General features: G+C 57.9%; 2 protein-coding genes across 2 annotated transcripts; one reads left to right on the forward strand and one right to left on the reverse strand.

Moving 5' to 3' along the window:
• Window positions 1–98: 98 nt before the first annotated feature.
• TMEM198 (transmembrane protein 198) lies at window positions 99–6,661 on the reverse strand. The gene is made up of 5 exons (XM_033230102.1): window positions 6,307–6,661; window positions 5,793–5,997; window positions 2,602–3,177; window positions 1,329–1,531; window positions 99–976 (listed from the first exon to the last, which is right to left on the reverse strand). Exons 2-5 carry the CDS (start codon window positions 5,956–5,958, stop codon window positions 839–841), a joined length of 1,083 nt encoding a protein of 360 aa, XP_033085993.1. The 5' UTR covers window positions 5,959–5,997; window positions 6,307–6,661; the 3' UTR covers window positions 99–838.
• A 213-nt stretch (window positions 6,662–6,874) lies between these two features.
• CHPF (chondroitin polymerizing factor) lies at window positions 6,875–11,758 on the forward strand. Its single transcript, XM_033230100.1, has 4 exons — window positions 6,875–7,459; window positions 8,513–9,086; window positions 9,576–9,755; window positions 10,065–11,758. The coding sequence occupies exons 1-4, from the start codon at window positions 7,146–7,148 to the stop codon at window positions 11,322–11,324; spliced, it is 2,328 nt and encodes a 775-aa protein (XP_033085991.1). The 5' UTR covers window positions 6,875–7,145; the 3' UTR covers window positions 11,325–11,758.
• Window positions 11,759–11,841: the final 83 nt, after the last annotated feature.

Below are 11,841 nucleotides of genomic sequence, written 5' to 3' on the forward strand. Positions count from 1 at the left end.
ACCTTGCCTGGAGCCTCTGTGCAGTGAGCGACACTGGGGACCGAGGGCTGTAGTGCTTGTACCTGGCCCATGAAAGTGCCAGCCACCAAAGACCACCATTCCTGGCAGAGGCCACGCAGTTTGGCACATTTATAAAAGATGTAAAACAGAGTGAGGTGGGGGAGACAGAAGCATGAGGTGTCCAGGTTGGCATGACAGACACCAGACATGCACCGTGCATTTCAGCCCCTCCCCAACTCCCTTCCCAACCCAGCCCAGAGCAGTACCCCCCACCCCCATCTCCTGCCACTGCCCTCAGGCTGGTGGCTTTGCAGAGGCCAGGGGTCCAGGGTGAGGGGTGCTACAGTTTGCCCCATAGACAAGGACAAGAACCCTTAGATGAGTCTGGCTGGGAGGCAGGGCGATGGGAAGGAAGGTAGCCCCTCCGCAGAGACATGCAAGAGGTGGACCATGGGACCCCGGCAGGGGGTGAGGAGGTGGGGTTGAGCCTGGAGAAACCCTACCAGTCAGAAATCTAAGGCAAGGGTCCCAGCGTCCCCTCCAAGCCTGCCCACCCCTGCACACATACACACAGACACACGGGCAACACACTCACAACCCTGAGCACACCCCAATGGGGTTCACACCCCGAGTTCCTCAGGAGCCTCTTGGGAGCTTGGGAGGGGGCTTTCCTCTCAGGCCAAGACTCGCCTGAGACAATCCTCCCTTCTAGTGACCAGGCCAGCCCTCTCCAGGCTGGGGAGAGGGACAGCCAAAGCCAGGGGGCTGAGTGGCAGCCTAGCAGGCCTCCCCAAGCTGGCAGAGCTGGTGACTGCAGAGTCTAGACAGGCAGATATGGCTATACCCGCACCGGGGGGCCTGAGCAGGCTGTCAGAGGCCCCCGGGACCCATACTCGTAGTCCGCATCTGTGGGTGAGGCCATGAAGGAGCTCAGGGAGCTCCCGGTCTGCCGGTCTCGGAAGCTCTGGATATAGCTCTGTGGGGGAGCAAACATAGGTGTTGAGAGTCCCACCGCAGAATCCTGTTCTAAAAGCCACCTCTTCCTGAATTCCTACACGCCTGACACCCCTATAGACTGCCATAGATCCAGAGTCCACAGCCCTGAGACACCACCACATAACCATATCCCACTTAAAACCCACACTGAGGGCACCTTTCCTCCAATCCCCCCATCAGCTGGACCCGCCAAGCCCCTGGTGCATGGCCTCTGATGCATGGACAAACAGGCCTTTCAGATAGCAACCAGTCCATGGGGAAAGCCCAGTCCTGTTTGGACAGAGTTTCCACTCTTCCTTCTCATTCTGGCTGGATGGGCTCAGGGAGCTCACCGGGGAGAGGACGTCTCCATTGAAGCGTTTGATGGGCACTGGCCTGCGCCGATAAGCAGGGTCTGGGGGCCCAGGTCTGGGAGGAGCCCGGGGACCTCTGGGGGGAGCCCGAGGAGGTCTCTTTTTCCGCCTTTTCTCTTTGCGATCTTCCTGCTGCCGAATCCGCATCAGTTGCACGCGTCGGCGCTGCCGGCTGATGACCACTGTGGTGGGATGGGTAGAGAAGGAGGTCAGAGGACTGTGTGCCTTATTTCCCCTGAGCCCTCCCTCTCTCTTCCCACCTGGGGCTCTAAGCTTCCAGATTCCTCTTGTCCATAACCCCTTACTCCCACCCTGTCACTTCCTTTCCTGGTGTCCTGCCTCTCAGAGGGGACTTCCCGCTGTTGTTGTTTTCTTCCATAGGTCTTTATGGAAGATTCCTAGGCTTCCAGGTACCCCGTTCCAGGCTGTCATCCCTCTCCCAATCACCTAGGCCAGCCACCATCATCTTTCCACTGGGCAATCACAGCTGCTTCTTCACTGGTTTCCCCTACATTTGCTCCCTCTAATGCTTTCTACACTCAGCAGCAGAATGAGCATCCCAAAAACTAAATTAGATTCTATCCTCCCCTACTTTAAACTCTCCAGTGGTGTCTCATTGCCCTTCCAATAAAATGTGGAGTGCTTCTTACGACCCAGAGGGTCCACGCAGTCACCCTGGCTCCCACACCTCACCTCCCATACTCCTGCCCCACTTCCTCAAACAAGCTGAGCTCATTCCTTCTCAGGGCCCTCACCCTTGCTGTTCCTTCTTCTCTAGCTCTTTGCATGGCTGGCCCCTTAGCTTTCAAGTGCCTGCTTACATATCACCTCCTTCAAGTAGCCTTCCCTGACCACCCTAACTCTAATAACTTCCATAGGTCACTCTTTCACATTACCCTGCATGTTGCTGTCATATCACTTTACACAACTGGAATCATCTTGTTTGTTTGCATCTCTGTTATCTGTCTCCTGCCTGCCCTGAATGTACACCCGTAAGGACAGGAACCTTGTCTGTGTTATCTCTGCTGTATCCCTGGTGCCTGGAATGGTGTTGGTGCAGAGCCAACACTCCATATAGTGTTGTGGGATGAATGATGGCACCTGGGTCCTATCGTCCCAGACCCTGAGCAAGTCAGCTCTCTACAGCCATCGAGGCCTTCTGTTGCTGTCCTCTACTCCCCAGTCACTCAGCCCCCCAGCCATCCCTGGCCACCCACTCCTCTCATGTCCACCTTGGCCTGTGCCCCCTTACCTTCCGTGTGGGAGTCCCCCTCAGCTGTCACCCGCCACTGCACCAGAATGCCCATGAGGCTGAGCAGGGGCCAGAGTGCCAGCAGGGCCCAGCTTCGCCAGCAGAGGGGGGGCACGGGAGCGGCCCGGAGTCGCTCCACCACGTAGCGCCCCAGCAGTAGCAGCTCGGCGAAGTAGTCAGCGGCAGTGGCGATGAGCGCAGCACCAGTCACGGCGGTGGCCAGGGTGGTGAGTGGGCGGGGCCAGCGCAGAGTGAGCAGGGCACAGAGCAGGCCGCCTCCCAGCAGCAGCCCCAGTGGACCCCACACGGAGCCTGGCTGGTAGTAGGGTGCGGAGCCCAGCAGGGCAGCAGCTGCGAGCAGCAGGCCGAGCAGCAGCCCCACCAGGAAGAGGCCCACGCTGCGCACGAGCATGGCCACCAGCCCGCAGAGCAGCCCGATGCCCAGCGCGATGCCCGCGCTCGCCCCAGCACTCAGCTGTGTCTCTAGCACCCGCTCTCGGTAGCACAGGAGGAAGATGACCACCGAGCCAAACAGCAACCCAGTGAGGAAGAGCACTGCCTTGAAGCAGCGGTAACCTGGAGGGGAACAGGGGCTAGTGAGGGGCCAAGATGAGGGCACCAGGCTGGAGGGAGCAGGTCCGAGGGGTCAAGGACATGGGATCCCAGGGGAACCAGAGACAAACACACTAAGATCAGAGAATTGAGGGTCACTGGGGTCATGAGAGCATCAGTGATGGGGCCATTGAGGTCAGGGGAGGTCAGAGAGATAGGGCTGTTGGCGGTCAATGGGAAAGCAAACATAACCATTGAGATCAGGAGGGTTGATATATTTGAGGATCACAAGAGTTAGGATGAATCTTTCGAGTCAAGGGTGAATTTGTGCATTGCTGTCATTGGGATCATAGGAGTCAGAGAGATAAGTCATTGGGGTCCCAAGAGTATCAGCAAAAGACTCAATGGGGTATTTGAGAAGGGATTGCTCACAGAGAGGAGGTATTTGGAAATCATAATAAACTCGAGGGCCAGGCGTGGTGGCAGCATTTTGGGAGGCTGAGGAGGGTGGATCACAAGGTCAGGAGTTCAAGACCAGCCTGATCAACATGGTAAAACCCTGTCTCTATTAAAAATACAAAAAATTAGCCAGGCATGGTGGCGTGCACCTGTAATCCCAGCTACTCAGGAGGCTGAGGCAGGAGAATCACTTGAACCCAGGAGGCAGAGGTTGCAGTGAGCCAAGATCGCACCATTGCACTCCAGCCTGGGTGACAGAGCGAGACTCTGTCTCAAAAAAAAAAAAAAAAAAAAAGTTGAGAGGTGAGGGTCACACAGGTTCAGAAAGATGAGTTTTTGAGGGTCACAGGGCTTCAGAGATATGGCACCACTGAAAGGTTACAGAGGACAGAGGAGCAGGGTTATTAGGGAGTTGTCCTGGAAAATGTTAGGTATTTGTAGGTTAGGGAGATTGACAGAAATAGAATCATTGAGAGTATAAAATGATTTCCAAGAGAGAGGAACACTGAGACCAAAACAAGGAGTTACTGGGATCACAGTATGGGGAGGGGTGATCAAATGATGAGGTTATAGGAATTAGAGAGGAGTAATCAGGGATCAAAGCTAGAAGTAATAGAAGGGGTCAGAGGGATGGAAGGTAATGACATAACTGGAGGTGAGGGGAGGTGGAGGTCACTAAGGCTTACATGAGGTCACACAGAATCAAAGAGAAGGAAATAGTGTTTGTGGAGTTTCAGAAATAAGGAGGTTATAGGGCCATTAGGCCCATTAGAGATACCTGAAAGGGTGAGGGAAGTGGAGATTCTGAATAGTTGGAAAGATGGAAATCAGAGGGGGGGGTCAAGGAGTCAGGGAGAGCCAAAGAGAAAACAGAGGAGAGTCACTTCCAGGAGTAGGGGGAAGTATGAGAGTCCAGGAGGCTCTGTGAGCAGAGAGAGGAGTAGGGCGTGGACAAGGGCTCAGAGTCCATGAGTCTGGGAGTAGGGGTATCCAAGAGGGGTAGGATGTCAGGAAGCCCAGGAGAGGGAATATGAGGCCGCATCGAGCAACATGCAGAGGGAGTGGGTACAGATATGGAGGGGGTGAGGTGATACAGAATCCTCAGAGGCCCAGAATGTGTCCTGAACCCTTGCGGGGGGCACTTCCTCCTGCCTACTCTTCAGTTGTTCAGCCCAGAGTTTGGGGGAGGAATGGGAGGGACCATCTGGCTCCCAACCCTGTCTACCCACCCATTGTAGGAGGAGGCTGCAGAACACAAGTCTTGCACTACCTCTGCCCAACCTGGAACCCCAGCCCCCAAGCTTCATTTGCCCCCGACAGGTCCCACTCACCTATAATTCTCCTCCCGGAGGCTTTCTTTGGGCCCCCAGCCCATACAGCTCACTCTCCTCTCTGAAGTTCTGTAACTCTTGCTGCAGAGCCACTGGTCACTTACTCCCATTACAGTGGGCCACTAGCCCATATGGCACCTTTATGCATATTAGAAAAAGGTGTGCCTTTCTCTAGGCAAAGCAGCTTTGTGCCAAGGCCCAGATTTTGTCAGGTAGAGCATGAGCTGGACTTTAGCCCTCACTTGCCCACTCAGCTGAGTTCCCTTATTTAGTACCCATCCTGTACAAGTATTCACAGAAGCTCTGATTACCGGAGCCTGCCTTATAGGCTGGATGGATGTGTGTGACCACCATCAGCCCACTCTAATATGTATCCCAGGTGTAAATGCTCCAGGGAGTCTCCTCCCTGTCAGATGATATGCCCTATGGTAAGAGACCATGTATAATGACCCTGGTAAGTGTTTTCAGTGCCTACCTAGCACAGTGACCCAAACACATCCTCACCACAACAGCTACTATTTATTGAATGCTTATTAATTCTTATAACACTACATGAGACAAATGTGATCATTGTTCAGATGAGAAAACTGAGGCTCAGACAGATTAATGTGCCCAAGACATCACAATTAGTAACTGCAAAGCTAAGTAAATTCAAACTCAGGTGTGCCTAATCCAAAAACCTGTGTTTCCTATAATCTAGAGTCTAGACAATCTATAAATGTGTGGGATGAAAGAAAAGGAAGAATTATTCACGATGGTAGAGGGATTCAGAGAAGACTTGGGGGGCCCAGAAAAAGAACTCGGGAAAACACTGGGGAGCCCAGGTGAGGGATGAGATGGGGATCTCACCGAAGAAGCAGTAGACGACTCCAAACAAACAGCACATGATGCAGACGAGGGCCGGCAGTGCCTGGTACCTGCGCTCCAGGGGCTGTTCACAAGGGGCACCCCAGAAGGCATCATCTGGCTCAGGAGGCAGCAGCTGGAACCGCAGTGTTGCCACAGTCCCCGGCATAATGCTGGGAATAGAAGGGAGTCACCCTCCCAAGTTAACCTGACAGAGGGAAAGTTGGGGTCACAGAGGAGTCCTGGGTCCCCACCAGGATGGGGGTGGGAGAGGGGTTGGGAGAACACAGCAAGGACAGTGGACAAAGGAGTGGTATCCACATTTGTGCAGCTCTGGAAGCATCTCTGGAGTGGAGAGCAAAGACAAAGGGAAACAAAAGTGCCTGGCTAGAGGAGACTGGGATGAAGTTAAAAGAGGGACGGGAGTCAGGGGGGATGAGGGGAGTGTGCTGCCAGTGAGAAGGCAGCCAAGAGATTCGTCTGTGGGCGACTCAATATGGGATTGTCCAAGATTTACCTGGGCTGGAGGCGACCTGAGCTTCTGAGTGAAAGAGACTGTGTAGAGGCCCGAGGGGCCGGGGTTGCGGGGCGCCACAGGCTCCAATTGACTGGGGTCCAGGGAAAGTCCGTCGTGCGAGGAAGGGGGCTGCTGGGCCGCAGAGACTGGTCTCGGCGCGGTGGCGGCGCCGCTCCACCTCCAACACCGGCTAGCACTCCAGTCCCGCGGCGTCCAGGAACTCGGGCTGGGCCTGGGGAAGGGGAAGGAGCAGGAGCCGGGGCTCGGGCCGCCCCAGAACCGCGGCCCCATGCCCTGAGCCCGCCCGCGGCCTTTGGTGCTGATGGACAGCTCCGGCCTCTGCTCCTGACGTCACTCAGGGCACACCATCCAGGCAGGGGCGGGCTGCTTCTGACGTCACCCGGGACGCACCAACCACGCCGCGGGAGGCAGGGGACTCCGCCCCCGGCGTCTCCCTCTCCCGCACCGAGGAGGGGGCACTTCCGGGGGTCCTTCCCCTTTAACCTCCCCCTTCTCCTCCCTCTCCGGTAGCGGGAGCTCGAGACCCCACCCCGGGGGCGGGGCCCTTGCAGTGACACGTCGGACAGCTGCGGCCGCGGCTGAGGCTCCGAGGCCGAGCTCAAGAACCCTGCGCAGCCCAGAGCAGCTGCTGGAGGGGAATCGAGGCGCGGCCCCGGGGATTCGACTCGGGTCGCTGGCTCTGCTCTGCGGGGAGGGAGCGGGCCCGCCCGCGGGGCCCGACCCCTCCGGATCCGCCCCCTCCCCGGTCCCGCCCCCTCGGAGCCTCCTCTGGCTGCTCTGGGGCTTCGCCAGGGCCCGGGACCCGCGGTCCGGGCGCCATGCGAGCATCGCTGCTGCTGTCGGTGCTGCGGCCCGCAGGGCCCGTGGCCGTGGGCATCTCCCTGGGCTTCACCCTGAGCCTGCTCAGCGTCACCTGGGTGGAGGAGCCGTGCGGCCCAGGCCCGCCCCAACCTGGAGACTCTGAGCTGCCGCCGCGCGGCAACACCAACGCGGCGCGACGGCCCAACTCAGTGCAGCCCGGAGCGGAGCGCGAGAAGCCCGGGACCGGCGCAGGCGCCGGGGAGAATTGGGAGCCGCGCGTCTTGCCCTACCATCCCGCACAGCCCGGCCAGGCCGCCAAAAAGGCCGTCAGGTAGTGATCGTCTGCGCCCGCTCCACCCACTGGGCAGCGGCTGGGACGCGCGCGGGGAAGCAGCCCGGGCCCGGGTCGGGCTCCGGAAGGAAGGGGCTGGCGAGCCAGGAAGTCTTTGGGCCCCGATAACTTCCGATGGCCCTGCCTTCCCCGAGAGCCGTGGGGCCAGTCCGAGGCTTTCTCTGGGCCCTATCCCGGCCTGGGCTGAACTTGCTGGCCTGTGTCCTAAACCGGCTCGACCCGATGGCTCCCCAAAGATCCTACTGGCTCCCTGGCTGGTCTACTGGGGTTAGAGAAATGACTTGTATATAGGGTTGGGTGTATAGAAGCAGGGAAAGAGAAAGGCGAGAACTAGGATTTACCTGGATCTCTTGTTCCTGAGTGTGTTACAAGGGCCACCTCAGGGTGAGCTGGGGGAGGGAGCACCCATCCCATTAATGTGTCTGCTGATGAGTTGAAATAATTTCTAAGTAACATTGGGTTCAAATGCTGGTTCTGCAATTTACCTTCTGCTTTAACAAAGGTAAGTTCCTGGAGCCCCTGAGTCCAGTTTGCCCCTCCCCGCAAAAACAGAACACCCCTATGCCAAATGTTCCTTTATATCATTTATGTGAGGCATTTGTGGCAAAATGACATATTTATATAGAAATGAGTAAATACATGGTATGTCCAGCATTTGGCTGGACAGACAGATATAATCAGATATAATTAAACAGATATAATCAGTCTCATTTTACAGATGGCTCAGGTTAAATAACATGCTTAAGGATGTAACTACTAAGTAGCGAACCCTGGAGTCAGACCTACAATATCCCTATCCTATCTGGGTGGGTATTGCCATCTCCCAAATGCAAAGAACTACCTGGGTAAGACCATTTCGTTTAAATCCTCATGACCCCTGGGAGAGAGGGTTTATTCTTATCCTCTTCATAGGTGAGAACACAGATGCAGAGAAAACGTGACCTGCTGGAGTTTGTGCTGACACCCCCTCCACCCCGCTCCACCCCCCGCCCCGTTGTCCTTTTGATAACCTTGTGCCATCTCCTCCCCTAGGACCCGCTACATCAGCACGGAGCTGGGCATCAGGCAGAGGCTGCTGGTGGCGGTGCTGACCTCTCAGGCCACGCTGCCCACCCTGGGCGTGGCCGTAAACCGCACGCTGGGGCACCGGCTGGAGCGTGTGGTGTTCCTGACGGGCGCACGGGGCCGTCGGGCCCCACCTGGCATGGCGGTGGTGACGCTGGGCGAGGAGCGACCCATCGGGCACCTGCACCTGGCGCTGCGCCACCTGCTGGAGCAGCACGGCGACGACTTTGACTGGTTCTTCCTGGTGCCTGACACCACCTACACCGAGGCGCACGGCCTGGCCCGCCTCACTGGCCACCTCAGCCTGGCCTCCGCCGCCCACCTGTACCTGGGCCGGCCCCAGGACTTCATCGGCGGAGAGCCCACCCCCGGCCGCTACTGCCACGGAGGCTTTGGGGTGCTGCTCTCGCGCATGCTGCTGCAGCAGCTGCGCCCCCACCTGGAAGGCTGCCGCAACGACATCGTCAGTGCGCGCCCTGACGAGTGGCTGGGTCGCTGCATTCTGGACGCCACCGGGGTGGGCTGCACTGGTGACCATGAGGTGGGATGATAAGCTATCCCGCTGATACCTCCTGCCATGTTCAAATCCCTCTGAGAGGCAAAGGGGTGGTGGAGCTACAGGCCTGGTTTTCCATGCCAATTCGGGCATTTATTTTCTATCCCTGTGACCCCGGGTAAATTACTAAATATCCTGGGCTTCAGTAGCTTCCTCTGTGCCAATAGAAATAATTATTGCTCGGAGTTGTTACAAGGATTAGAGAAAATAAGGGAGCCTTGTACATAATAGGCATTTGATGTTAGTTATTGTTTTAGCCCTTGGACAGCTCTGAGACAGGACACATGCCCATTTCGCAGATGAGCTAGCAGAGGCATGCTGAAGGTCACACAGACTCACAACTGGTCAAGGTAGACTTAAACCCTCAGACTCCAAGTCCACAACAGGTCATAGACTGAGGAGATGAGACACTCACTATGAGACAATGGAAGACAATGCCAGCTCATAACAGATCCCCTCCCTTCCTCTCCCCAGGGGGTGCACTATAGCCATCTGGAGCTGAGCCCTGGGGAGCCAGTGCAGGAGGGGGACCTTCGTTTCCGAAGTGCCCTGACAGCCCACCCTGTGCATGACCCTGTGCACATGTACCAGCTGCACAAGGCTTTCGCCCGAGCTGAACTAGAACGCACATACCAGGAGATCCAGGAGTTACAGGTATGGTCTAGGTCTGGGATGGCGGAGTGAGGGGCACAGGATCTGAGAGGTCACAGAGATCCCAGAGAAATGAAAAGTTAGCACTAGAATCGCAGAACAAAACTACTTTCCAGCCCCTGCCTGTTTCTACATTCTCTGATGAGCCTCCAGGCTCTTAGGCTGTCTATGCTGGGAAAATGATAGGTATGGACCCTGGGGGACAGGGGACTAGGGACCCATCCTGAGTGGCACCTGCTGCCTACCCAGTCCCCCAGTTGTGTGCTGCTCCTCTGGTCTGCCCCTTACTCATGGCCTGTTTCTCTGATCCAGTGGGAGATCCAGAATACCAGCCGTCTGGCCGTTGATGGTGACCGGGCAGCTGCCTGGCCTGTGGGCATTCCAGCACCATCCCGCCCGGCCTCCCGCTTTGAGGTGCTGCGCTGGGACTATTTCACGGAGCAGCACGCTTTCTCCTGTGCCGATGGCTCACCCCGCTGCCCACTGCGTGGGGCTGATCGGGCTGATGTGGCTGATGTTCTGGGGACAGCTCTAGAGGAGCTCAACCGCCGCTACCACCCGGCCTTGCGGCTCCAGAAGCAGCAACTGGTGAATGGCTACCGACGCTTTGATCCGGCCCGGGGTATGGAATACACACTGGACTTGCAGCTGGAGGCACTGACCCCCCAGGGAGGCCGCCGGCCCCTCACTCGCCGAGTACAGCTGCTCCGGCCGCTGAGCCGCGTGGAGATCTTGCCTGTGCCCTATGTCACTGAGGCCTCACGTCTCACTGTGCTCCTGCCTCTAGCTGCGGCTGAGCGTGACCTGGCCCCTGGCTTCCTGGAGGCCTTTGCCACTGCAGCACTGGAGCCTGGTGATGCTGCGGCAGCCCTGACCCTGCTGCTACTGTATGAGCCGCGCCAGGCCCAGCGCGCAGCCCACGCAGATGTCTTCGCACCTGTCAAGGCCCACGTGGCAGAGCTGGAGCGGCGTTTCCCCGGCGCCCGGGTGCCATGGCTCAGTGTTCAGACAGCCGCACCCTCACCACTGCGCCTCATGGATCTACTCTCCAAGAAGCACCCACTGGACACACTGTTCCTGCTGGCCGGGCCAGACACGGTGCTCACGCCTGACTTCCTGAACCGCTGCCGCATGCATGCCATCTCCGGCTGGCAGGCCTTCTTTCCCATGCACTTCCAAGCCTTCCACCCAGCTGTGGCCCCACCACAAGGGCCTGGGCCCCCAGAGCTGGGCCGTGACACTGGCCGCTTTGATCGCCAGGCAGCCAGCGAGGCCTGCTTCTACAACTCCGACTACGTGGCAGCCCGTGGTCGCCTGGCAGCAGCCTCAGAACAAGAAGAGGAGCTGCTGGAGAGCCTGGACGTATACGAGCTGTTCCTCCACTTCTCCAGTCTGCATGTGCTGCGGGCAGTGGAGCCGGCGCTGCTGCAGCGCTACCGGGCCCAGACATGCAGCGCGAGGCTCAGTGAGGACCTGTACCACCGCTGCCGCCAGAGTGTGCTTGAGGGCCTCGGATCCCGAACCCAGCTGGCCATGCTACTCTTTGAGCAGGAGCAGGGCAACAGCACCTGACCGCACCTGTCCCCGTGGGCCATAGCATGGCCACACCCCACCCCACTCCTCCCCCAAAACCAGAGCCACCTGCCAGCCTCGCTGGGCAGGGCTGGCCATAGCCAGACCCCAAGCTGGCCCGCTGGTCCCGTCTCTGGCTTTGTGGGTCCCTGGGCTCTGGACAAGCACTGGGGGAGGTGCCCCCAGAGCCATCCCCTTCTCGCCCCAAACCCAGTTTCCTTGCCCCCTGACGCTGCTGATTCGGGCTGTGGCCTCCACATATTTATGCAGTACAGTCTGCCTGACGCCAGCCCTGCCTCTGGGCCCTGGGGGCTGGGCTGTAGAAGAGTTGTTAGGGAAGCAGGGAGCTGAGGAGGGGCATCTCCCAACTTTTCCCTTTTGGACCCTGCTGAAGCTCCCTGCCTTTAATAAACTGGCCAAGTGTGGATTCGTGATTCAGAGGTTTTGAAAGAGTAGACGGGCGTGGGGGAGGGAGGACTCGCTAAGCACACAGGCTCCCCTGCCCCCTGCTGGGGCC

Source organism: Trachypithecus francoisi, unplaced genomic scaffold, assembly GCF_009764315.1.
Source record: "Trachypithecus francoisi isolate TF-2019V2 unplaced genomic scaffold, Tfra_2.0 Lachesis_group13, whole genome shotgun sequence".
Classification (NCBI taxonomy): domain Eukaryota; kingdom Metazoa; phylum Chordata; class Mammalia; order Primates; family Cercopithecidae; genus Trachypithecus; species Trachypithecus francoisi.

What these genes read in the sequence shown, in the direction of transcription:
- TMEM198 (XM_033230102.1), bottom strand. Translation starts at nt 5,958, where the DNA reads ATGCCGGGGACTGTGGCAACACTGCGGTTCCAGCTGCTGCCTCCTGAG. An exon ending in GGGGGACTCCCACACGGAAG is followed by an intron (nt 1,532 to 2,601) that starts GTAAGGGGGCAC and finishes ATCCCACCACAG; the next exon opens with TGGTCATCAGCCGGCAGCGC. An exon ending in ATGGAGACGTCCTCTCCCCG is followed by an intron (nt 977 to 1,328) that starts GTGAGCTCCCTG and finishes GCTCCCCCACAG; the next exon opens with AGCTATATCCAGAGCTTCCG.
- CHPF (XM_033230100.1), top strand. Translation starts at nt 7,146, where the DNA reads ATGCGAGCATCGCTGCTGCTGTCGGTGCTGCGGCCCGCAGGGCCCGTG. An exon ending in GCCGCCAAAAAGGCCGTCAG is followed by an intron (nt 7,460 to 8,512) that starts GTAGTGATCGTC and finishes CTCCTCCCCTAG; the next exon opens with GACCCGCTACATCAGCACGG. An exon ending in AGGAGATCCAGGAGTTACAG is followed by an intron (nt 9,756 to 10,064) that starts GTATGGTCTAGG and finishes TCTCTGATCCAG; the next exon opens with TGGGAGATCCAGAATACCAG.